The sequence below is a fragment of the Lagopus muta genome, chromosome 17 (genome assembly GCF_023343835.1).
Source record: "Lagopus muta isolate bLagMut1 chromosome 17, bLagMut1 primary, whole genome shotgun sequence".
NCBI lineage: Eukaryota > Metazoa > Chordata > Aves > Galliformes > Phasianidae > Lagopus > Lagopus muta.
In genome coordinates this window covers 11,163,161-11,188,704 of record NC_064449.1, presented here as the reverse complement: position 1 = coordinate 11,188,704, position 25,544 = coordinate 11,163,161, and the positions used below count along the sequence as shown (strand labels likewise).

At 43.6% G+C, this 25,544-nt stretch overlaps 2 protein-coding genes across 11 annotated transcripts in view; one reads left to right on the top strand and one right to left on the bottom strand.

Moving 5' to 3' along the window:
• LOC125701589 (uncharacterized) overlaps positions 1 to 23,803 on the top strand; it is a 31,295-nt gene extending 7,492 nt beyond the window's left edge. For 2 of the 4 annotated variants that reach the window (XM_048963842.1, XM_048963841.1), the window contains exons 2-7: positions 9,035 to 10,026; positions 15,195 to 15,246; positions 15,347 to 15,449; positions 16,661 to 16,824; positions 20,468 to 20,713; positions 21,216 to 23,803. In XM_048963842.1, the coding sequence (XP_048819799.1) occupies positions 9,035 to 10,026; positions 15,195 to 15,246; positions 15,347 to 15,449; positions 16,661 to 16,824; positions 20,468 to 20,713; positions 21,216 to 21,953 (2,295 nt within the window). In that variant the 3' untranslated portion in view covers positions 21,954 to 23,803. Of the gene's footprint in view, positions 1 to 8,285; positions 8,447 to 8,468; positions 10,027 to 15,194; positions 15,247 to 15,346; positions 15,450 to 16,660; positions 16,825 to 20,467; positions 20,714 to 21,215 lie in introns of those variants that run through there. The other 2 variants (XM_048963843.1, XM_048963844.1) reach the window with 2 other exon arrangements.
• Positions 1 to 25,544, bottom strand: part of CHFR (checkpoint with forkhead and ring finger domains) — a 54,716-nt gene that overhangs the window by 6,674 nt on the left and 22,498 nt on the right. For 5 of the 7 annotated variants that reach the window (XM_048963848.1, XM_048963846.1, XM_048963850.1 and 2 more), the window contains exons 18-19: positions 8,217 to 8,278; positions 6,734 to 6,840 (exon numbers count right to left, since the gene is read on the bottom strand). In XM_048963848.1, the coding sequence (XP_048819805.1) occupies positions 6,734 to 6,840; positions 8,217 to 8,278 (169 nt within the window). Of the gene's footprint in view, positions 1 to 634; positions 1,217 to 3,285; positions 3,439 to 6,733; positions 6,841 to 8,216; positions 8,279 to 25,544 lie in introns of those variants that run through there. The other 2 variants (XM_048963852.1, XM_048963851.1) reach the window with 2 other exon arrangements.

The following is a 25,544-nucleotide window of genomic DNA, read 5'->3' as shown; positions in this document are numbered from 1 at the left end:
GCAGTTCAGACATAATCTGAGCATGTTTTCTACTCTTTCATTTGAGCTGCTTTGGCCCGTTCAGCTTATAGAAAATGAAAACCAGATTGATCTTCTGGAAACTCCTTTGCCACCCCTACCCGCTCCCACCAGCCCTGTCATTCACTGTTGATTTTTCCTGCGGTGTGTCGTGTACACTTTGTTCATGAGAACTTGTTCTATAAGAAAAAAAGTCCTCTGCTGACCTACTAAAGCCCTGAAGCAAAAGGCCATAGCATCTTGAACTCTTCATTACAAGCCTTACTTTTATTTATGATGGTCCCCACCACATTCATGATTATTTGCCTGAGGAGACGCTGTAAATGATTCCTTTGTTTCTTTTTCTAAAGCTTTACATTTGTTTGTATGTTTGAATGAGAGTATTTTCTGAAGACAAAGAGGAACACAGCTTTGTATGGATGCTGGATCTTATTTGATACGGCATCTCACATCTGTATGGCAGGAAATCCATTTGTCTGTGGAGTGTCCAGTCACAAGAGTTAGATCTCCCAGCCCCCAGGGATTAGCCTGGAAAGTCTTACATGACAAAGCTGGCTGCTGATGCAAGGCCTGGCACTGGATGTTATCTCACCTGTGTCATCTGCTGCCTTAGCCACAAACGCCGATGTCACGATTGGAAGTGGGAAAACAGTGATCAGACTGCTCTCACAGGATTTCATGTGTGTTCGTTGCATGAACACACAGCAGTAAATGTATGAGGTACTGATGACGAATTTCTACCTGATTCACTTCACAAGTTCCTCTTCACAAGTGTAATTGTTGCCCCCAAGGAAAGATTGCCTATTCAAGCAGGTCTTTCCAAGCAACTGGATTTGCATGTTCTAAATAGATTTTTCAAACAATTTCACAGAAGAGTAGTCCGAGTGTCTTCTGTTTCAGATGGGGATGAGAAGCACATGAATGGTGCAGTGTGGGTCTGCAGTGGGGAATGAAGGAGACTTCAGAAAAAGACCTGTCATTTTGTCTCTAGTAAGAACACCTGGATGTAAGAGTTCCAACAAAAACCAGGAATCAGAAGCATTCTGTGCCTTGGCCCCGGCCCCTTTCACAGGACTCAGAGCATTTCTTTCTGTAGTTCATGTTCATAACAATGTTTTATCTGTTTATGGGTGTTTCTCCACCTCGGCATCCGGCAAGCACTGAGTGAATGCTGGGTACTCCTGTGCAGTAACTTTAACTTAATGCCAAGTCCAGGAAATAAAAAAAACACGAAAACAACACCTGTCATCCTAAGAACTTCCAGCCTCAAAAAAGATAAAGCAAAATATAGAACGAGATAAGGAGAGAGAGCTTTGCTTTGCCAGACTTACATGGCTATAACTTGCAAGACCTCTTGTAGGTGAATCCAATACAATCTTTAATTAAAGATCTAGAATGGGAGAACTAGCGCTTCAGCATATTCATGATGTTGAGAAAAAGAGCAAGAATTGATTTTATTGTGTTCTCCATATCCAGACAACTTTCACCTGGGAAGCTTTAGATAATTCTGCCCTGTACATAACTACATGCAGGTTGGCATCTTGGGCCTAATGAGGAGAAACTGCTTCAGCTTCTCACCTGAAAACCTCTCAAAAGAAGAAGAGCATCAGCTTTTCTGTGGTTGCTCTGAAGGCAAGTACAAAATGTCAGTTACAGTGTATGCACAGACCGTGTATGCTGCTGCTCATGCTATGGAAAGCTGTACTGTTCCATGGGTGATTGTTCAGGAAACAGCCCCTGTTTTTATCTCTGGGAACAAGCATTTTTTTGTAAGCAGCAAAAGGCATTGCATCTCTGGAGTCAAATGAGGTCTGTTGTTCTCCACAGAAACTGGAATGCATCGCTGTGTCTGGTGGTTGCCTGAGTGCCCATGTTTGTTGGTTGGTTCTTTTTTTGTGATTTTCCTTTCTCCCACCTCCCAGTCTCAGAGAGGCTCAAGTAGGAAGGATGGTGACCTCATGGTGCAGTTATGCAATCTGTCGGAGGCCAGGTATCAAAATACACTGCAGCTGTGAAGTCGGGACCTTACTGTGCTGAGGGCCGGGGCCTCCTGGCTCTAATGAGATTGCTGACCTTCTCCTGCCACTTACTCTGCAGCTGCTTTGACTCACAGACATTTGTTGTGGCAATGGCTTGCCTAGCAGTTTGGCACTGTGCTGCAGGAGAAGCTGCATCCCCAGGCAGGTGCTGAGATCTGGCTGCTGACACCTGCCAGCAGGTGAGGATGACCCCAGCCCCATCACGCTTTCGGTTCTGACAGAGCCTACCTGCCTTTCTCCAAGATTACACAAACATTTGCAACCTCACTGACTTCTTTTCCACAAAGCCAAGAGGATGTGAAATAAAGCAGCACCTTCCCAGCAGGCTTTTTCAGATTTTCAGGGCTCAGCTGCAGCAAACTCACATATGGGAGGAATAAGAGAAAACAGCATGCCTACAGTGGGAGGCACAGTTGGGCCTCCAGCTCCTGAAGCCTTGTTCAGACATTGCATTCTTTGCTCTAATTGCAGCACCGCATTCCTGCTTTGCTCCTCTGCTCCAGTGGCAATACTTTTCTTTCCCTCACCTCCTGCACCTTCAGGCTTTTATAGTCCCCTTCCCTTCCTACCTGCACACTGGTTCTTTTCAAATGTCCTATGAACCAGTAAGAACAATAGAAAATGTGGTGATAGGCATGAAAACAGGGCCGTGCAAAACCGGCTGATGTGTGCCAAGTAGGAATGTAAGACAAGATGGGTTCTTTCCTGGAAATGGGATTTGCAGAGTGGAAATGTCACATCCATAATCACATCCATGTGGTGGAACTGCTGCTACCCACTACTGAAATAACAGAGCATCTGTTAAAAAATGTAGCCTTGGTTTTGCTTAAATCCTGCAGGTTGTGCTCATTTCAATAAATCCTGGACCCTTGTTTGAAAACATAAGGATGGCTGCTTTGATTCCGTAATTGAATTCAAAGCAAATGTGTGTTCGGCGTGGTTTCAGGGTCCTACTCTCAAGTCCTGTACAGTGCTCGTTGCTGTAAGCTTCCCCAGGGCACAGGGCAAGAACGCTGGCTGGAGGTGCTGCTGTATGGATTTGTGTTGGGATGGGGAGGGAAAGGAGACCCCTCAGCAGAGGGAATTCTCTCCAAATTAAGAATTCTTTAGAGGATCAGTCTGAAAAAAATCACAGTTAAGAACTGGAAAAAGGTCCCTGGAAACCTCTCCTTAATTCTAAGCAAGCTGTTTGCAGTTTTTGTCAGTCGCATGTCCTGACCTTCCACCACCAGACATTCTACTTTCAAGCATCCAAAGATGCTTGAGGAATTTCCGTAGTACAGAATGGGATTCTCCTTTTGCTGCTGCCCCATGCTTTGAAGAGCAAAGGCAATTTAGTGGAGAGGACAGCAATTTCAAGGCATTTCCACAAATTCTTATGCTGCCAAGTGAAAAAATAGATTAGATTTGCTGCTGCTGTATCTAGTTCATTCTAATGAAAGAAAATAAACCTTTCATGAAGAGGTGACCTGAAAACGCAAAATTAAGTAGAGTGCTAATTTTATAAAGCCTCTGATTAACTTTCTCTTCCAGCTGGAAAAAAAAAAAATCTCAACCAACTTTGATCTCTGGATCAGTCAGCTAGCGAAGTAAATGTGGTCACTTAAACCAACAGACTGGAGTTTTGGATCTTACTCTTGGGATTGTCTTTCCTTAGATCCTGTATTTGATGAGCATCCAAAACGCTCAGACTGCTGTAACTTGGAAACACTGTGAGAGCAGAACTTGGGCCTTCTGCTGGGAACCACAAGAATTGTATTTCTGGTAGTTTGCAGCTATTTCCAGCCACGTCAGCAAGTAAAGGCTTGCCTACATTTTGCTTCCTCCCTTAAGCTCGAAGAAGGGAAAGGCCACTTCCCCTCTTTCCCTCTTTATTTCTTTTTTCTTTCTAAAGTCTGAAGTTCAGCATTTTCTTCCTGCTGTGCCAAAAGGTCAGGCTGCTTGGTATTACATCCCACGTGGGGGGCTCTGTTCAGTCACCCCAGTGAGTCCCAGTGATATTTAACTCAAAATGAACCTCCTGTGTTTGGAGGGGGAAGTAACCGAGATTCCTCACCTCCCTCTGCACGTTACAGGCAATTGCAGAGATTGGTGGATCCAGGGTTTTAAAGAGGTCCCTGGGGCAGAATAAAATGTGAAGGAGCTGGTGAAGTAGTGCTAAAGTGTTGCCAGCTCTTTGAAAGAAACACACATGTGCGTGCATGTGTGGACATAAGATGTATTTAATTTCGGAGGGTGAGGGATCCTAAATAAAGCTTGCTGGCTTTTCACTCCACTGATACACGGTGAGTTCAGATGGCTAAATTTAGTCACCCAGACTGAACAATCTTGGATTCTAAGACCAATCCATCTCTGTCCAAAGCTAATTGCATATCTCTATGGTTGCTGTAGAGTCAGCTGGAGGCTGACAAGATAAGGCTTCTGTAGAAGGGCCATATGCTTCCTGGAGTCCTGTTTTGGCACCAAGTGGCCGCAGGGGATTGGCTTTTTGAAACAAAGCAAAAAATCTACCTGGAGGAGTTCTCTTTTTGCTACCCCCCCAGTGCCCCAGTAACCAGTGAAGTATCATTTATTTAGTGGATGCATTTTGCAAGAAAAGATGAAACATAAAAGGCTCTTTTGGTCATAAGCACAGGATCATAACCAAACGTTCTGACTCAAGAGTGATGCCTAAGGTCTGCATAAACAGCTTCTATCCCCATCTTCTCTCATTACACTAATATTAAATCTTTCTAGTGCACCCTTTAAGCAAAGACCAAAAAGCCCTTTAACTTGGATAAGGAGATAATCACATCTGTTCCTGAAAACACTAATAAATGCAGCAGCTTTTAAACGTTCAGTCAGCTTGAGATGTAGCTGATTATTCCTTCTCTGGCATTTCTAAAGAGAAGTGGAAGTGACATTTTTAAGTCTGCCTAAAACTGGAAATACATGTGAGAAATGCACAGAAATCGAGGCGTGCATAATGCATGAATGAGGGAGAAGTAGGTTATGATCTTTGCACATCTTTTCCCTGCGTGCCTGCAACTGGATGTCTCTGTTAAGTACGGGTTTGGCCCCTGAGAATGTCTTGGAAATGGAATGGCTCTGCTGTATGCCTCCAGCTTGCTCTGCTGAGGCTTTCACTCTGGCTCTGCATGCACAGTAAGACAGCTTGATATTCCTTGGGTGACTACGCTGTAAAAGAAAACAAACTACACTGGGCAGCACCCAAGGCAGAGAATCTGAGATTGTGCCAGCAGAGGAATGACAAACATCAAAACAGGATGTCCTCCTTTCTCTTCTTTGAAACAAACGCTTCAAAAGAAAAATGCCTTTGGGACTGTGCATGGGATACAGGCAGGACAGCAACCTCCAGGGTGCTGCAAACAGCAATTCCTCATGCCAGCATTAACATGAATGAAGGTCAGTACTGCAGTATCAGTACTGCATTCTTTGGGCTGCAGCAAAAGCTATGAACACAAATAGTCTGAGGGTTTCCGTAGCCAGCACATTCCATCACTTTGTCTCCTCTTCAACAGGGCTTCCATCTTTACAAGACAAACCACACACCATGACACCTCCTCTTACCAACTACGTGCAACAGCATCCTCCCCACCTTCCCTCCAGCCTCCCATCTCATGCTAGAAGCAATCCATTTTTGGAGGCAGTCCAGACAAGCCTAAAAACTCAGCCCTGCCTGCTTCTAGTGACTGGGCGAGACCAATACCCACGACTCCTGAAGGCTCCTGTGGGCCACCTGCCATGTACATGGCCCCTGCTGCCTGGTGAACACCCAGCCTTTCCTCATACCTTACGATTTCCTATAGATAGTTACTGTATTTCACATCTCAGTACAATAGTAATTCCCAATCCCACTCCTTTGTGTGCTTGGAAACTGCAACCCTTGCTGCCTTCCAAAAGCACCATGTTTTCTGAGCCCACAGAATTTTGCTGTGCCTCTCATCAACACTCTCAAGGAGTTGTCTTATTAGCAGATTAAAAAAAAAAAAGAAAAAATAAATAAATCTCCACCCTACTCATAATTGGCCTAATTGGTGTAAAAACTGTTGTTTATAAAAAACAAACAACAACCTATAATTTGCAAAGTCTAAAACGTGCCAAATTGTTGCATGCCTCTGTCAAAAGCCTGTGAATATACCACTTGCTGTGGAAGGGAACATCTGCATCTAATTGATGAAATTCAGCCTGCAAAATGGATGATGTAAATGAACTAAGCAGTGTTGTCAGTCATTCAGTTCCGGATTAGAAATTTATCAGAAATCTTTTTTTCCCCACCCTCAGATCTATGCTGCGTTTCCTGTCCTTTGGGTGTTTTTTCCCTGTTGTCTGAGCAAATCTTGAATGTTTTCAGTCTCATGGGCCATAGCAAATGAACGGTTGCCCTGCAGCCATGAGCTGTCAGATGTATTTCTGGATGCACACGTTGCACAATTCCCAATCCCCACCTGTGGGCATGGCTACCTGTTGGGTTTCAGCAAAATATTGCAGTGGCTGGCAGCCACGTGGCTTGTGGGGAGCAAGAGGCCTTTGAGCCTGGACCTGAGGCTCCTGAGGTGCATGCAGAATCTGCACAGTATTTTGCTCCAAATGGTGACAGATTCAGGTGGAAGCGAAGACAGGAAAGTGCACCTCACTTGAGAATAGGGCTGAGAAATGGATAGGAAGGCACTTACCCATTCAGTGTGAGAGCTGCTGAGCTGACGGCTGCTGCTTTTAGACATTAGCAGAGTTCTGGTAGGAGAGGTGGGGCTGCAAACACCTCCAACTGCCTTCTTGGTATCTGAAAAAAGAGAACCCAATCAGTCGGCATGTTCCTCCAAACAAAACCTCAGCCTCAGTGAGCGCTAACTGAGGAAGTTTGGGCCCACACAAAATCCTCCTACAGACAGCAGAGGTATCCTTCAGCAGCAGCAGTTCTGGTGCACGTTCTGCCTCCAAAACTGGATGCTTCTTTTAAATGGAAAGTTAGGTATTGCATGCTGCATCCTGTTACACCAGTATCTTGCTTATGAGTGAGCTCAAGAGACTGCCATGAAATGAAGACAATCTGCATGGACAGCCCAGGACAGAGGGACCTCACAGGGAAACTCTGTGTCACAGAGTAACCCTCTCCCTAAGGGAAGAAGGGTTCTGTCACTGGGAACCAGCTCCTTGTCAACAGCATTTACAAAGTGAAAAGAAGTGCATCCATAATTCAGATGGAAAAGTGGAAGTTAGGATCTATATCCTCCTAAACTGACAATGTTTTCCTCTGGATTTCTATTGGAATAAACTGATTTAGACTCGAATAATAATAACAACATATTACCTCCTGGAGAGAATGGCACACAGTTTAGCCATTTTTGCATTACTTGCTGCACAGCACCAATGATTAGACAGAAAACCTGAGCAGCTGTGCATGGTTTCTTTTTCACTTGAAACTTCAAGCCATGGTCCAGGTGTCTTAAATGAGAAACCTGCAGTTCATTCCCCTATAATTAGCTCAACCTGTGATTTAAGAGGCACTTTTCAAAATCAAAGATCGGATTTCAACCTGGAGTATAGAAAACAATTTCTACTTCACCACTGTTTTGGTCCTTTCCTATTGCTGCCCTGCCACCCCCCTGAAATCGCTCTGAATATGAAAAGCACCTGTTGGAAAACAAAGCTAATGCCTTGCAGAACACCCAGCTTTTTTTGGTTTGTTTTTATTTAGGGGCTTTTAACATTTGGGTTGTTGGGTTTTTTTCTTCTTTCCATTTCAACATGAGATGGGGAGGGACCGGGAGAAAAAAAAAAAGAAATCTGGAGTATTTTGATCTTTGTGGCTTTATATGGACTTCATAAGCTTTGTTTGTTCTACTGCCAAGCTTTCTTTGTGTTTAAATAGATAACAGACTGAGACAATGAATCCAACAATAATAATAAAGAATAAAAACAACCCCCAAGCATTCCCTTTCTTTTCCAATTTATGATAGTAAACACGTGCTCCCAGACAAGGCTCATGACCTCAGCACTTGTGACTTATTTGTTCTCCTTTTCAAAAGCTGTTGCCCCAGGCACAGACAGGGCTCTGCACCCCGCACGTTTATGGAAAGCATCTTGAAAAAGGGCTCCGGGAGCTTACTTCTGGGAAAGGTTGTTGTGAATATGATGTGTGAAAACAGCCTCGCCTACCTTTAAAGAAGCGGAATGGTTGGCAGTGCACCCATTTCTTCCTTTTCGGGAGACTGTGAAGGCTATTTATAGAGAAAGAAGAAATGAATTTCAAACGGAACTGTCACTGTTATGCAAAATGCTTGCAGATTGCTGGCCTACCGGTGTGAGGGGTATCTGCTGGCACTATTTCCAGAGCCTTTGCATTTCAAGAGAAAATGTACCCAATCAAAACCGCCTGTATTACTGAAGTAAATAAGTCCCAACGTCTCTGAAACCAAGATAAGTTGTTTAGATGATTCATGGATAATCATCAGTGCGAGGGCCTTGTTGCACTTAAACAAGTGGTTTTGTAATGAGAATAACATAGAATTCAAGATGCTGTAGTGACACAGTTTTTCTTCAGCTTAAGGTTTTTATCACACTACAAGCTGTTTAGGATGACACATTTGTGCAGCAAAGAGTTGTGTGTCAACAACAAATGTATTCAGGATTCAGTAACCTGGGAACGTGCATCAGCCAAGAGCAGAAAGGGATGCTATTATAATTGAAATAGGGATAGAAAATGAACACTGTGTGAATTGCTTATCTGGATTATATTTCCTCAGAAGCTGTGTGCTCAGTACGCGCTCTCACAGTCTGAGACTGGTTGTCCGTATTAGAGATTAAGGCTCTGAATGTGCAAGCAGAAGATAGCCTCAGGAACTCGGAATTCATGAAGCCTGTAGAAGTCTACACCAGTCACTAAAGGGAAGGGGTAGGATCTTCTGTAGGTCCAGCATGCTGCGTCCTGTATGTTGTCTCTGGCAAGAAGTAAGTGTGTTTGTTTTATTTCCCAGGTCTATTATTCCTGTGGCGCGGTGGTGGAGTCAATGGAAAGAGGCCTGATTTTATCACCAGGATTTCCAAACAACTACTACCCGGGGACACACTGCGTTTGGCAATTCTTCATTCCCGTAAGAACGCATCTCATCTTGGAAATTTTTGACTTTGACATTTTTGAGAGCTCAAGTGAAACTCCAACCCCCTGGGATGGCTTTCCAGCTGCTGCGATAACAGGAAATAAGGACGTGACTCCTCCCGAGGAAAACCTGGACTTTGTTCTCCAGACTACAGAATCCTCTCTTCAGAGCTGGACGTCGAAGGCAGCTCAGAATCTGAGCAGTGCAGGAGATCAGTCAAAAGGACTTCCTGGCCACCTGGACGAACTTCCAGGAGCAGCCTCAAAGAAAGGTGAAGCCAAACAGACGTCCGAAGGAAACCAGTCAAAACAGATGAAGGAACCCAAAGCGATTATGGAGACTCCAACAGAAGAACAGCCATTACCTGATTCCGATGGGGCCAAAACACAGAGGCAAAATGTTAGCAGCCAAGAAACAAAAGAAGGTTGGAAAGGCAATATTTTGTTTGCCCACCTAGCTGCTAGTGAGAGAGATGAAAGTCTGGGAGAGAGCTGGACGCTTCCCACAACAATACTGCCAGTGGAAATCTCCAGCCAGCAGCCGGCAGTGGATGTCTGTCCCCACGACGTACTGTATGTTTCAGATCTCATCACGTTTTCCTCTCGTTTCTGTGGACCAAATTCACCTTTAAACAGGACCATGGTCTTTGGTTCGTCTCTGGAAATGGTTGAGGTTATCATGGAACTCATTACCACCACCAACCGGGGCAGAGGTTTCGCAATGCTCTTTGAGTACAAGAACATCACAGAACCCAACACCGTGGATGCTGTGAGGCAGGAGAGAATGGAAAACATACTGATGCTGGCAATTTTAACAGGGACTGTCTTCTTTGTACTTGCTTTGCTCTCTGCCCTCTGCATAGCTTGCAGGTAAGATGATGGATGTCTGAGCCTCTGAGGCATGTGATATTATCTGTACAGGACAGGAAAATCAGAAAACAAATGCACATTTTCTTTGCCCTGCTAATGCTTGCTGTCCTTTTGGTGCAGTAGTGCATGGATGTAGAGGAAACCAAAGCCAGTTTCTATTCCTGCCCTATGCCTACAGTTTTCTTTCACAGTTCTACAGCTCTGGTACCTCTTATTTACTTTTTTCTTTTATTCTTTTTTTCTTTCCTTTTTGTTCCCCTGCAGAAATACCTGAAGGGTGAGGTCTTTCTTGGTTCTTATTTGCTTTCAATACTTGTTTCTCAGTTTTGGGCCCATAGTGGCCAATGGACAAATGCAGGGCGGAGAGCACGCTTCCCCACATCTCCCAGGCAGGCTGAGCTGACAGTCCCTGCGTCTTCTCACTTCGAATCTAACCATCACTAATGCTCTGCAGAAAAATAACTAACTTACAATACTTACAATACAATACTGCCGCTTGGAATTAAGATGCAGTAACCTCATGTTTCCCCATCTGAAGCAAGTTTTATCCAAGAGGTTGTAACAGATGTTTTAATTCTCATGCACTCGCAAGGTGAGCACATACCTGCAGTGCCTGCTCCCTGCCTGGGAAAGTGCTGTGCTATCCTGCCTGTCCCCAGATGTCATCTGAAAGGACTGGGCCCAGGGGCTGACCTAACTAGCTGAACTGCTACAACCAGCCAGTGACAAAAGCATTCCTCTCCACTCAATTGCTTTTATTTGTTTTCTCCCAATGTGTCTATCAGGAAAAAGCTTCTCCACACCCCAGCTTATGTTTGCTGTTTTCTTGGTAACTCTGGTGAAAACGTTTTTTTTTCCTTCCAACGAATGCAAAACAAAGCAGGAGCTCCCCAGGTTTTTGTGAAATGGTGTTTTTCAAATATTTTGACTGCACTGGGAGCATCGGAGAACTGAAACAAGCACCATCCCTTGCAGGGCTCTGATGGGGTGACTGGCTGTTTGTGATAGCACTTATTTCTCAGTGGCACCATTCAACTGGTCTGTCCCCTCTTCCTGCATCCTCTGCCCTGTGCATCTTCCAACCCAGAAGGTCTCAGAGTGGCCCAGCAACTGCTTATAACTGAGGCTGGGTTGAGAAGGGAACATTGCTTTTTGTGTGATTTTGGATTTGCATTACTAGCTGTGCTGAATCAACACAAAATACAGGCCACTGCCATCCTCAGAATAAGAAAACATGAGTGAGGTGGGGGAGCCTAAACATAATCTTAATAATCTTAGAATCAAATAAACTCTTGCTGCATAAAGAAATTCCTGCTTTCAGAATCTGAGCTTTTCATAGTTGTAAGAGTTAATCTTACGTGTGCTACATCTGACTAACCTTCCTTTGTAAAGACCTTGCCAAACACTAATTTAGACTACATTTTTTTGCTGGTTCTAAAGGAAAACGTCTGGTGGAAAATGTCTTCCAGACACTAAATTATTTTTATACCCTTGCCAAATTTCAAAAGCAGCAGAAACACTCTGCTTTGCTATGGCAGCATCCTGGGCTGATGCACATGTTGAGTAGGCAGTTCTTGCCATTTAATTGCACTGCAGCTATCCACGAAGCTGCATGTTGTTCAAACCAAAGCACACAGCAGTCTGAGCTTCCGCTGCCTGAAAGGTGCCCCGTGCAGACTGCTCAGAAAGTCAGGCCACGCTGCTCACATGTACAATTTGCTTTTCTGCTTCTCAGATATTTGCAAAGCATGCAAAGCATGCTATTGTTGACCAGCATAGAAAACTGAATGCCTTTTTACCCTGCACAAATGTCACGCAGTCTGATCACTGAGCACATCCTACCACGGCCGCTGTGGCACAGCACCAGGGACAGGCTCGCTTCTGGTGACATCTGCATGGCTGCCCTTCCATTACCACTTCAATTTGGTAGGGAGATATATTAGATATTGACTGTATATAGAGGAGACTGTCCATAGACATAGACATCCATCACCTCCTGAGAGGAAGCCCTTTGCTAACCTGGCTGCTCGTGTTCTCTGTGCACTGTTCTAGGGAGGCCTCAATGACATTACGCTTTTATTTCTTGCTTTAAAAAGCATGTGAGATCTGACATGTTTGGAAGCATCACACCATGCCATGTGCTGAGCAGCCTCACTGAGGCTGCACTGGAAAATGCTTTTTCCATCTTTCCTGCTCCAATACTTTGAGGATTGCTCTCTGGCCCCAGCGCCGCTGGTGCTGGCTGGAGCTAACCTACAGTTTCCAACTGATTCTCCTGAAATGCAGCTCAGAATATGGCTGTGGAGGCCATTAAGCATATCTAAACAACTTTTAATTTGAGCCCAGCAAGCATTTTATGCTTCTTGCTCTAGATACTGGCTTGATATAACGTGTTGTGTGTGTTTTAGCCACAGCCCAACCTCACTGCTGAAAATGCCAGGACTGCACAGGGTGGGCTGTGGGGAGAAGCGAAGATGCTTTGATAACAGCACACTCAGAAATGGGACCAGCTCTCTGAGGTGTGACAATTCTTGTCCTGGCTGGAACGTGCCACTGCAAAGGAGACCTCACCAGATGATGCTAAGAGTAAACTTCAAGCTCTTGGCCTTGTAAACGTGCCTCCCACTTTTTCCTCTGCTTTGCTTGTTCCTCTGGTACCACGTTGGCATTTAGCAGTGTTTTTTTTACCATTTCTATGTGATGCTCTTGCTCAGCTAAAAGTAGCAGGGAGCTATCTTTGCCAGGATTAGAAATGCCTTGGGCCAAGCTTGGCACCTGCTGCCACTCCAATGCACCAAGTCGTCAGCAGTGTCTGCTCAGGCTCATTGCATTCAGCCAGGGCAAAGCTCTCTGGGGAAACTCCAAGTCTCCACCACACTGCAGCTTTTGTTTGCTGTTTGGGGAGGAAATGAAAGCTTCAGTTGTTAGTTGGCCAATAATTCTAATTACTTTTGGCCATGAGGCCTGGCTCAAGCAATGGGGTATTTTTTATTTTCTTTCCCAAGCCCCAAGAACAAGAGACACGTCCACCTTATTTAATTTTAATCCCATCCAATGCAGCCAGACTTTTGCTTGATGGCTGCAACCTGTGGATTGCAACTGCATTTTACATCTGCATTGCCTGCCAGTGACCTGTTTCCAATTACAGCCCCTCTCTGCATACAGCTATTTCCTCAAGTCGTTGTGTTCCATTTCACTCCATACATGCCACCCTGCTATGCACGGCCTGCAGCGTGATCTTCTCCTTCCTCATTTAACGCTCTCCTAGAAGATTCTAGTCACTTCTGGGCTAAAAACAGAGGTTTTTCTCTGTCATCCTTATGGTAGGCAAAACCCAGAAGCCTCTACCTGCCTGTTTGTAGCTGGCCTTCATCTTCTGTTCACCTGGAGGTAGTTTAGTTAGAAACACAGATGGTTGGAGAGGGTAGGGGAGCACAGGGCAATTTTCACAAAGCTTTCAACAGATTTGAATATTTGCTTTACTTGGGAAGATTTAAGCAATTTTTGTTTTTAAATTGCGCATTCTTTTTACTGATGGAAGCCAAACTATTTGTACACTGGGTGTTTCATATGCAGGAGCTATGCTCTGATCTGAATCACTCCCCTCCGTGGTGGCCAGGCACTGCAGCATGCTGTGGAGACATAGTCCAGTTGGAGAGAGGGCTAAAGAAAGTCCAAAAGCCCAAGTCTCACAAACTAGAGCATCTCCCCAGACACCATGGCAACAGTTCTGAGTAGAAGGAATCCAATCTCAAGTTGCCATCAGAAATTTTTGGGGGAGTGAATCTGTATAACTTTAGCCTTTCTATGAGTTAGTTTCTGATAGGAAATCAAACTGTTCAGTGGAATCAATACCAAGCCACAATGAGGGAAGAAAAAGTTAAAAAGAGGACATTCCAACCCATTAACCTTTTCTATCCTCATTTAAACTGAGAGGTACAGGGCTCTCCTCTCTCCTATCTTCCTTGTACCTGCGCAGTATTTCCTTCTTCGCTTAATCTCAATTCTCCAATGAGGAAAGACCTCTTCTCCTTGGAAATCTCTCTGCTCCCTCTCCACAAACCCAAGGAAGAGCTTCCCCTGCTTCAGCCCAGCCAATGGGATCTTGCCTCCTACGGTAACAGCTATCCCTCTGCATCCCTTCTGAATTAAATGCTCAAGTGCGAACTTGCTCTCCTTTCTGTAGTCTCCTCCATATTCATTAGGAACAGTCTTGGAGACACATCAGGTTGTTTTTTTTTCCTCTCTCAATTCAATTGAGAGTCAATAATCATTTGTTAAGTCTTCCAGTGATACAGTGAAAGAATGAAACCCACCACAACCAAGATGGAGCAGATGTCCCTGTCCCCTGGGCAGACTTACCAGGCAGCCTCTGAGCCCCCATGTCTTAGAGAGAAGTAATAATGAAAAGGTGCCTGAAAACTTGTAATCTTGCCTTTAACACACCCCTTAGAAGGCACCACTGACTCTGTATAGAAGATGTTAACTACCTTAAACCAGCCCCTCCAGCCATAGATACGAGAGAAAAATAATAACAGGTCACATAGCGCATTAACACTTGTTTTCTGCACTGTTGCATGAAGAACAGCTGCACACCAAAATATTCCTGCTTCAGTCATGATCACGTTCAGCTATTCTTCATGACATCCTCACATCATATTCACCCAGTATGTAAATAACACTTGTTTCATGGTTTCATATTTAAAACTAAAAAATAAAAAAAGATGAATATGATTGTTTCCCTTCAGTCCAGCAGGCACATTTAGCTGGTAATGATCTGCCCTAGCCATTCCTTTTAATAAAATGGTCATGCAGATGAACATCTGATGTTCTCTGCTTGCTAAATACAACACAGAGTGCAATACTGACTACACACGATGAAACAGTCTAACAGGGCAAGAACAATGTCACTGCTCAGACCAACGGATTTCAGTCCTGCTATTTAGTTACTGATGTGAAAAAGCACATCAGTATGCACTATTCCCTATGGAGGGAAGGCTGGCAGGACTTCGAAGAGGTCTGAACTCTGTTTCCACTTTCGTGGTGATCATGGGAGGAAGACAGGTCCTTCTCCAGCTGACTTCCCACTGCATGAGCCAAGACCTTCCCTTCTCTGGGTCTAACTCACTCGTGGGCTTGTTGTTGTTCTTGCTGTCTCTCCTTTTCAGGCAGAGAACGTGCCCCAAAAGGAGCTCATCCAACGTATGCGGTGACCAGGAGGTTAGTGCTAATGGCTTCAGCAATTTCTGTTTCTCTCTTTCATATTGGCTGTTGCACTGTTTATCTGACAATGTTTACTGGGGCATGTTCTGAGTTGTAGAATGGGATCCAGAACTCCGCTGTTGATATCAATGAGCTCCAGCTCGTGGTGCCAAGTCGGGAGAATGAAAACAACAACCACTCTGTCAGCCGGGAGCAGGCGGGTAAGCGCGGCGCACCCCAGGAGCAGGTCAGGGCACCCCGCGGCCCTGGCCTGCTAATCAGACCATTGCTCTCCCCACCCGCCTCGCTCATGCACAGCTGGAGAGCTGCTTGACAGCAGAAAGGCTTTGTTGTGGGAATATCCCTTGCTGCTCTCCCCCCTCCCTGGGACGGCAATTCCCCTGGCAAGGAGCACACGGGCACAGCTTCAGGACACTGCCAGCAGAAGCCGTCCTAGTACACAGTGTTGCAGAGACACTGGGTTAGCAGAGCTAATGTGTGTGCTACAGGCTGCTACAACGGCAGCTTATAATAATCCATAAATTGTGGATGGCTCATCTGCCCTATGCTTAACCATGCCTGGAAAGGGATGAGTTTTATAATGCTTACATTGGCTTTGGACATATCTGACTGCTGGAGCTGACTTTCTGAAGGGCTTTTCAAGTGAGACTGCCTTAGATGCATGTTTCCAAAACAAGAGCAGGAGTTCCCCAGCCAAGCTGCAGATAACGTCACTTGCTGCAATTTTGAGTTACAACCAATGAATTCTATTAGCTCTCCTTTTGGGGGAGGGCCAACAAGGAACCACTTCACAATACATTGCTACACGCCATCAGTTTCCCACTAGACCGTCAGCTTTTACACACAATTCTCAAAGCCGTATCTTCCTCAAAAGCTAATTACTTGCTTTCAAAGATCGTTGAAAGGATCACAGCCAGGAGCCACAGGCAGAGATATCCTGGCCTGGACCAGAGGATTAGGCCTTGAGGATGCAAGCAGGTGCATATACCTGTAGCATACGGCTGCCTGTGGGAGCAACACTGTCAGGGTTCAAGCAGGAAATGCTTGCACTTCAGAGAAAAAGCAGAGCTCACCATTATCAGGAATGAGTAAATATGGATTGAAAAAAAAAAATCTGATCTGCAGGAAAACCTTGTGCATATCGTATGGTGGATTTCAGTTTGGGTCTGTCTTTATCAAACAGCAGACTCAAGGTCATTCCTTTCTTCCCCTCATCCCCTTCCGTCTTATTTTTAAAAGCTTGTAGGTTCAGGAGAGCAAACTTGGTCTGAGCTTAGTTCTGACCCGTGTGACAGCTCCAAGTGGCTCTAGCTTGTCTGGGGAGAGAGGGAAAGGCAGTTGTCATAGAGGAGCTAGGAACAGATGCTTTGGACTCTCCTCAGTTGTTTTTACATGGATTTTCTCTTCTCAGTCACTTCCTGCAGAGGCAGCACAGATCAGTCTCCTCAGGATACTGACCCAGACGTGCCCTCTTCCACCTCTGCAGTGACCACTGAGACAGGGAGTGATGAAGTGTTTATTATTTCTGCTGGACCTGGAGCCAGTGGACTGAGCTTTACTACCTACAGAATACAGGTAAGAACGCTCCTGGACATCACTAGAGGCATAGCAAGCCACACAGCGTCCTTCTTGGACAGCACTTGTCACATTCCTTCACTCACGCTTGCTAGTTTGCAGAAGTAGTAGCAACCAAGCCAGGCAGTTCTCCCAACTATCAGGCAGAGCTGCTACAAAAACATGTGGGCTGTGATCCCTCAGCCAGCATCTTCTCAGCTTTCATAAGATCAGGTCTACAAGTCCACCTGGGATATTATAATAGAGAATGCAGAGATATGCCACCAAGCTGAAGCACCAGCTGTCAAGAAATATCTGTTAATTAGCAAAGATAGTATTCTGTTAAATACAATATGTAGTTTTGAGGATCACTTGTAACAGCCAAAGGACCTAGCACCAGACCCGTTCCTGCACACCACTACCAAGTGTTTAGGCAAGTTCTTCAGCTTCTCAGTTTGTCAGAGAGTTCTGTCACTGTCTCCCCAGCTCACATGAAGAATTAACACCTATTCTAAAAAGCAAACCCTTAAAGGGAAAGCATTGGCACCCTTTCAAATATACGCACACAAACCTAGATCATTTTAGTAACCTTCCTTATTTTAGCTCCTTCCTCTTCATTCCTAATCACTTATTTAGAAGTAGATGATAGCAGCCAGATCTGAGATTTCTGAGCACTCTCCTCATCACAAGTTAGCGATTATCAGTGCAAGTCCTTTTCAAGTCTACATTAAAACCTTTCCAGGTCAACACTGTCCAACATCCTCCTTTTTTTCGCCACGAGAGGGGAAAGAACCATTGTAAGGAGCTCGCCTACCCCAAGACAGTCCACCTAATGTTTCTAATCACAGATTACAGAGCAACAGCATTCTGTATCCCTGAAGTTGATTAGTAAGTTACCCACGGATGCAGGCTGATTAGAAATTTCCCTCACTAGTACAAGACATATGCTGAACTCCTCCTCCAATCAACCACCCTGATTAACAGCAAAGAAAGACAAGAATAGGAAAAAGCTCCAGTGCTCTGCCTGACTGAAGCACGTTGCTTTCTGAGGAGCACAGCACATGCACTGTATCAGCACTCAGATCAGGCACTCTTGAACCCCTCTACTTCTTGGTCCCGCTTTCCAGCAGAGAGAGCTTCACCTTGTGGCAACCACTTACAAATACAATTTCTGGATAAGGAGAAAAACCCATTTTCCTTCCTCTTCCCCCTCGCTAGTCAGGAGGAAGAAATGCTCAAAGCAAAACATTTCTATTATACCATGCCTTCCACAAGTACGCATAGCAGATTTATGTGTATATATACACATATAATATAGCATTCAAGCAATTCTAAGTGCACATAACCAAAGGATTAAAGTGATTCACCACCGTATCAACTCAGAAGGCTGTTCCTTCTGTTCTGTCTTTTTTGCATATAAGGAAGCAGTACTAAACCCTCAGAAGATCCAAAAACATACCTGGGAAGGGTGAAGGGCCACAGGTAGAAACACGGGCTCTTTGAGCACAGCTGCAGGCCATCCTCTCTGAGGGGGGCAGAGATTGGGCCCAGCAGGCCATCTGCACACCTGCACTCCACCTAGGTTAACGGAGGGCTACTGAGTGTTAGAGGTAAAAATGAGTTCTGTTCACAATTTAGTTTCCAGGTGTGTGAATTCTCAGGGTGTGAGATGCATCTCAGCTGGACACCCAGCTCCTGAGTTTTGTCCCTGAGCCCTGCAGAAGCCGGGTGTGCAGCCCAGTGTCTGCAGCCCAGCACCGGGCAGGCAGGAACTGGGAAGTAATCCTCACATGGAAAGATGTGTGAAACCCCGAGTCTGTAGAGCACAGTAAATAACGTCTTCAGATTCATCTCACCCCAAATGCTCACTTAAGTAAAGCAACTACAAAGAGCCGCCGTGAGGAGCTGCAGGGCCATGAGGCTGCCCTCAGCCTCCTCTACTCCAGCTGAACAAGCAGAGGCCCGCAGGTGCTGCCCACACACCTTGCCCTCCTCACAACCTTTGTAGCCCTCCTTTGGACGTTCTTCGTTAGTTAGCCCAGTTGGTTTTAAAGCATCACTCAGTCTTTGGCTAGGTTACAGCTACGATCTGCCTTCTATCCAGGCAAGTGTCAGATGAATAGGTTTTGGGTAAAGAATAAGAGAGTACTTCAGACGTGTTTTTGCTAAAAGATTTTTAAAAATCTAGAAAGTACGCTATTAATCTCAGTAGCTGTTTCAGTGCAACTGTCTCGAAATCATCAAAATAATAAACCCTAAATAGCCTAAAGAGGCTTCTCAGAAGAAGACAGCTGAATTACTATGCATTTATATAAAGACTGTTACTTTAATCAAATCCAAGACTAAGAACTTAACATTGAAACAAATTTATCCAGAGCATGAATAGAACCTCTGCCAGCTTCCTGCAGAGAAGCTCATTGCTCGCCTCTCTGCCCATCCTTTTCCAACATGACATTGTAGGGAAAGAGTTTCTTTGGTTTGGGGAAACCTGGGAGATTTTGTTTATCAGAAATAACAAATGAGAAGCTTTTTGTCTCTCAGACCTTTTAAATCCAGGACACTGTGGGATTTATTTCAGGCTCTTTTTAAGAAATGTGTAAACTCTAGGAATGTGGATTTTGCATTCTTCTCATGACAGCCATGTTCGCACAGCTGAAAATTAAAAATACTTGCAGAGTTATGGAACAAGGGGCTTATATTAACAACAGGTGAAGCATTAGCAAGCACAGAAGGAGATTCATAGGACCATGAGGCATTCTTTACCTTTTCTGCTTCTAAAACCACATTAGGAAGAAAAATGGTGATTTTAAAATCAATATAGGAACATACACAGTAAGTAAGCATGGGATCCTTTACAAGTTTGCCATAGTTCATTCCTATGTCAGGGCAATTCTCATACATAGAGCTGGTGAGAATGATTTCACGTGCTCAGCTCCTGACTGCCAATTTTACACCTGTCTAGACATCTTATGCTCCTGGTAAAGCATGTTTTCCACCCAAAAAAACATTTCCTATGTGAACTGAAAATCCCCTTGGCTCCACTCTGGGCCTCGTGTCTCGTTCCTTTTACCACAGACACTGAGAACAGATTACTGCCTTTAAAAAAAATTTATTATTCCTTTAGTTCTTCCAAAACTGACACTAAAGAACAACACTTACTTCAGTCTTTCTTCTTGAATTATGCATTTTTTAGACTTCTAAGTCTCTTGCTTCTAAATTTCTTTCAGTGGGCCTCATTCCCCCACCCTGGGGTTTTGTTCCCCATAAAGATGCAGCTGGAGCCTTCCAAGAGCCAAGCAGAGAGGAGGAATTATGTTTGGCACAGCAAAGTTTAGTACTGTAATCTGTCAGATACATATAAAATAGCTAGAGCTTCATTGTGTTGGATATGCAGTCAGTGGTAGGATTCTGTTTCTTACATAAGTGGAATTTCCCAATTCAACATGAAACCTGAAATTGAAGAAGCAAGGTAAAACTGCTGCTCAGGGAAGCCGCTGACTCCAAGGCAGCATGTTGAAAGAGAAACAAGTTGCATTCCTGTGTCTTATCTTGAGAAAAAGAACCACTGAAAAAATTGGCTGCTTGCAGTAGAAGTCGCTTTTTAATGTGTTTTTAAGACCTGCTGACAAAAGACATTGCTAACGATATTGATTTACTATTGTAGGACAAAAACCTAAAAAGAAGTGTCACAAGCCCAGGCTCCGTGTCTGACTGGGTGACGCCTGGTCACACGGCCGCAGGAGCAGATCCTGTTGAGAAGAGGAACGTGCAGACAGAAAATCATCATCCCAGGCAACGCACGTGGAGTGCCCGCACTTTCCATGACTTCCTGGCTCCAATACCACAGCTACAAAAAAAGTGGTGTAGCTGGACCACCAACAGCCCCTTCACAAAGCTGGTTGACAACAGTGTAAGTCTTGCTAGGAGAAGAGCATGGGGTGATCAGCTTCAGTGCCCCTTCTTTGCTCCTCTAACCTGCAGGTACAACGCACATCTTGGCCCATCTTGCTTAGTGTACTGGGAATTCTTTTGCCTAACTCTATTGTAATTTACTCTGGCCTCCCTGAAGTGCTAAGAAGCTGCATTCATTGAGTTTTCTAACATATTCTTTTTTTTTTTTTTCCCCTGGTGACACCTTAAATTTGACAGATTGCTATTGCATAGCAAAGAATCTGTAGACATGGGATATATATGTATAGGTCTCACAGACCATTGCCATCAAAGCAACAGAGCTTGTTACAAAGCTAATAGAGGATGTTCTTTGATGGTAGTAACAGACTTTTGCAGAAGAAAATATCTTACCTGTACCATAACAAGGAATTTTAACTTTCAGTTAGTTCCCTTGGGATCAATGCTTTTTAAGAGATTTGCTTTTCAAAGCATGACTACTAATTTATTATTATTTTGCACAGGGTTTTCCTACAGCTGCAAGAATCCAAGGTGTTCCAACCAGAAAGGTGATTTCAGCCACCGAGATAGAGGGAGCTTCAGAAACGGTTTACTCTGATTCATCTGTCAGCAATGCCTCGTACCCCCTCACTCTGTCTGCACAAAGGCAGCGGAAGCTAAGCTCCTGCAACCTGAAGAAATCCAGGTTTGGAAATCATTACTTTGGATTTTTAGCTGGTTCCCCTGACAACAAACGCGTGAGGTCCTTGGATTCCTCCAGACATCTAGGGGCAGCATCTCCAGTTAACAGCCAAAGCCCCAAGAGCGCTCCAGAGAGCTCCAACCCCTTGAAAATCAACTTGGCCAATGCTTCAAAAACAAAGGACCTTGGGGGAGAAGCAGATAAAAACAAACCAGTTTTTGTCATTTCTGAAGAAGGAGATGATCAGCAGCCTCTGGTCCTAGCTGAACATCTTAGTCAATGTGGAGATCATCTGTCCGAACCAAACGCTGCGTATGCAGTAACAGTGCCAGATAAAAAACCAGTGGTTCTGACTGTGGAGGGTAACAGTTCTGCCAGTTTAACATCAAATCTTCCATTTTGGGCAAAATCTCCTGGTTTGTACAAAGGTCAGGTGAAGGTCCCTAACTCTTCCAGGGACCAGCAGAGCTCATCAGTTGTAGATGCTAATAGTAGTGAGACCTCACAGAACTTTGATACCCTGGCTGCTCCTACACTATGTCAAGCTTCAGTCCAGTGATACTCAGAAAGACCGAACCACCAGTTCACAAAAAGAGGCAGCAGGCACACGAACAGAGTGGAAGCAGTGCCAAACAGTTGTGTGATTGACAGCTATACATGGACACAGCTTTGTTCACAGAGTAGTCTTTGCCTCACCACTGGGATTACAGCTACACCATCCTCCCTTTTACTCATTATCCTCAAACCTATTCTTCTGCATGGAATTTTGATATGCTTTATTCATGAAAGCATCTGAAAAGGTATTTCACAATGCAGGAAATCTTGTCTGGAATGAGATATGAAAGTCATCTGAGATGGTTACATCATGGTTTACATCTGAAATGTCAGTCCTGTGTCACTGTGGTACCACTTGAGTCCTTCTGGTAGAAGCTATGAGTTAAATTGTGCTCATAGGTGTGCCTGTACAAATGAGAATTCCTCTTGCACGTTTGCATACTGTTTTGTAAACAATTCTAAACATTTCATAACTTCTGCACTCTAGCACAAAGTTTACCAAGCATTAACATCTCTAATATTGAAAATCATGATTATCTCACATACTAACTCATTAAAGAAGAGTACAGATAAGCTGAGCAAAACCATGCTGTATGCTAATTTTATTGAAGCCTGACCTAGCTTTATTTCTGTTACATCTACATAAGCTTACAGTGCCTCAGTCCACTACATTTTTAAGCAACTCCTCCTGGCAACAGGAACACGTGTACAAAGATACTGAAATACTCATTAGGAACAGTCCTCAGCATCCAACACTTGGATATCTGCAGCTGCTCTGATCCTATATTCACCAACTATTTATTACTGGTAACGCACACTGACTGGAGAACTATTTCCCTTCCTTTTGCAGGCAAGACTTAAGAGGAAAAATCAAATACAGCAAACTTTGAGTGATCCTTTTTTTTTTAATAGAAAATAAGTACATGTGCCACTCTGATTACAAATGCAGGGCAGTCAGTGGAGCACAGAACCAAAGGGAAGCTTGCTTGTCCTATTGCCTTTAATAATCCCATCACTGTTGTAATTACCTTCCAGTGACATTTTCCTGTCTTTGCTAAAGAATTTTGCATATTTAACTCACAATTTAGAATTATTTTGCTTTAAAAAAAAAAAATTAAAAAAAATCCCCTAGGAAGCTGTATTTTACAGCTGACATAAGATACTATTTTAAAGCAAATTACATTATTGAACAGGTGCCAGGAAGAAATCTCCCATACAAGTCTCCCGTATTAGCTACAGTGTGTGACAAGTGAGTCATCTTAAGCCTTCTATGTTAAAGCATTTAAGTCTGATTCCTGGAATATTTAACTGAATTATTTATGATTTCACCTGCTGTTACAGTCTCCATCTGCCACCTATTAATGTCTGAGATATGCAACACAAGACTGTAGGTTTTGCCTAATACTTTGTGTATGTGTCTACACAGACATAAGCCTTGCATCTAGTAACAGTGGCAGCAAAAACATGCCTTGTAGCAGTTGACTCAAACAAACAGCAGACAAACCTCAGCATTTATTATTACCAGATGGCGTTGAATAGTTTTGAAGCATAAAAGTCTGTCTCTAAGTTCTTTGCTTTATTTTTAAATTAATGTAACATAATTCAGAGGGATGAATTAATATATTTATGACAAAAAGAATACTGCAGGCTTCGAAATATCTAATGATTTCCACTGTGTTAAATTCATACACATTGTAAAACAGAGTCCATGTTACGTTACTTATTACATTTCTAGAGATTCAAGTACTAAAATCTGCTTTGAAAAAGTAACTGTGTTCAGTTATTGACAATACCTACATGTGATGGGCTGGGAAAGTGACTTTTTTTTCCAATAAAAGTATGTTTAACTATTAATTTCTGCAATGTAATGACATTTATTTTACTGAAATGCTAAGTTGGACAGACGTTGCCCCAGAGCACCAAGATGTGCCCTGATGCACATCAGTGCCACCACTGCAGCATTCTGTGAAGCCCAAGCTTTACAGCGTGGTTTTCTCCTCAGTAACATCTACTGAGGTCGTTCACTCACTGACTTTCTCTGTACGCACCTTTGTAACCCAAGAGCAGAGTCAACCATGAACAAACAGAAGCACAGCATATGGGAGACTGAAGCTTAAATTCCCAGCTTGCTTTTGAAGTTCCTATTTTAGGCAGATCACTAAAACTTACTGCTAAAGATGTCAGTATGTTTTGTACCTTCAAAGAACTTGAAGGAGATTTTCCTCCATTTTGAAATTCTTCACAACTTACAAACAAGCTCTGAGTGCTGTAGTAGTTCCACCTGTAAATACCAACGAAGATTAATTTTGAACACAAGACACTCCTACAGCACTTGTTCCTAACTGCTATGTTATTTTAAGGGACACGTCACAATCTTCTCACGACAGAAAACCCCACAGCTCATGGACTCTGGGTTCAGTTTTACCTTTGTGGCAGTACAGTCACTTTATTGTGCTCCTTTGCATACTGTAACTAAGCAGCAAATGGGATAAGCATGCTAAACACTCGCTGAAGGGAAGGGAAGTTTCAATCACAACTGCATGGGAAAGATGTCTTAAAATGTTATAGGATCTAACAGAAAGGAGCACTTTTCAGTTATAGTGTACATTATTCAAATCCAGTATTTTAAAAATATAATTATTCTGGGATATGCCAGACACTCCCTTCAGTGTGTTACGTAGATTGAATAGGACATGAAAAAAAGAAACAAAACAAGACTGGGGGCATTCCTTGCTTATTTCATTGTTGGATACAGAGCTTCAGAACAAAAGCTTGAAGCTGTACTAACGACAAGAATCCTGTACATTAGGTTTCTTACTGCCAGGTAGTTCACATGGTTGAGCACAGAGCACTGATGGGAAAACAACCAGTTTTCTCCCTCCTCGCTGAGGGCATGTGAGTAATAACTAAACACAGTGGATTCAACCACTCCATACAGTCAATGACCACCTCTTATTCTAAATAATTAAAGATTAATTTGGATCGCAAGGAAGAAATGCAAGTCCTAAGCCAACACTTACCTAACGAAAGCAAGCGACTGAAACTCAGTAGGACTGAGAGGAGACTCAGAGACCAAATATAGCTTCAACGTATATTCATGGTCTGCCTAGAAATGTCTTTGATGTTAAACCTCATATGGCACACTTAGCATTTTTTATAATTCATTTCCTATGGAAACTAATGAGCTTAAGGGTGAAATTGCCTCATTGAAAGTCAAAATGGTGAAGTGTGAAGAAAAGAAGAATGACCTGAAAAGCAGATTTAGAAGCAATCTTTGCATATTAAACATTGCTATGGGAAATAGTATAATTAGTTTCTTCAGAAGTTTTCCCTCGGAATTGTGTAAGTGGTGTTTGAGTCCCAAGCATCCTGCAGAAATAAAGTTAGATAAAATGGAAAACCTGCAGAACCCCCACACTTTCTTTCAAAACCAAGAGATCCTTCTTCTAACTTCCAATAATATCACCACCGATGGCTTATTTTTGGAGCAGGCCGTACAAAATAAAGCCCCCTCCCAACAGAATTTTGTAAGAGGCCATTAAAAAATAAAAAAATCAGATCATAATTTAAACCACAGCATTCTCTTCTCAAATTC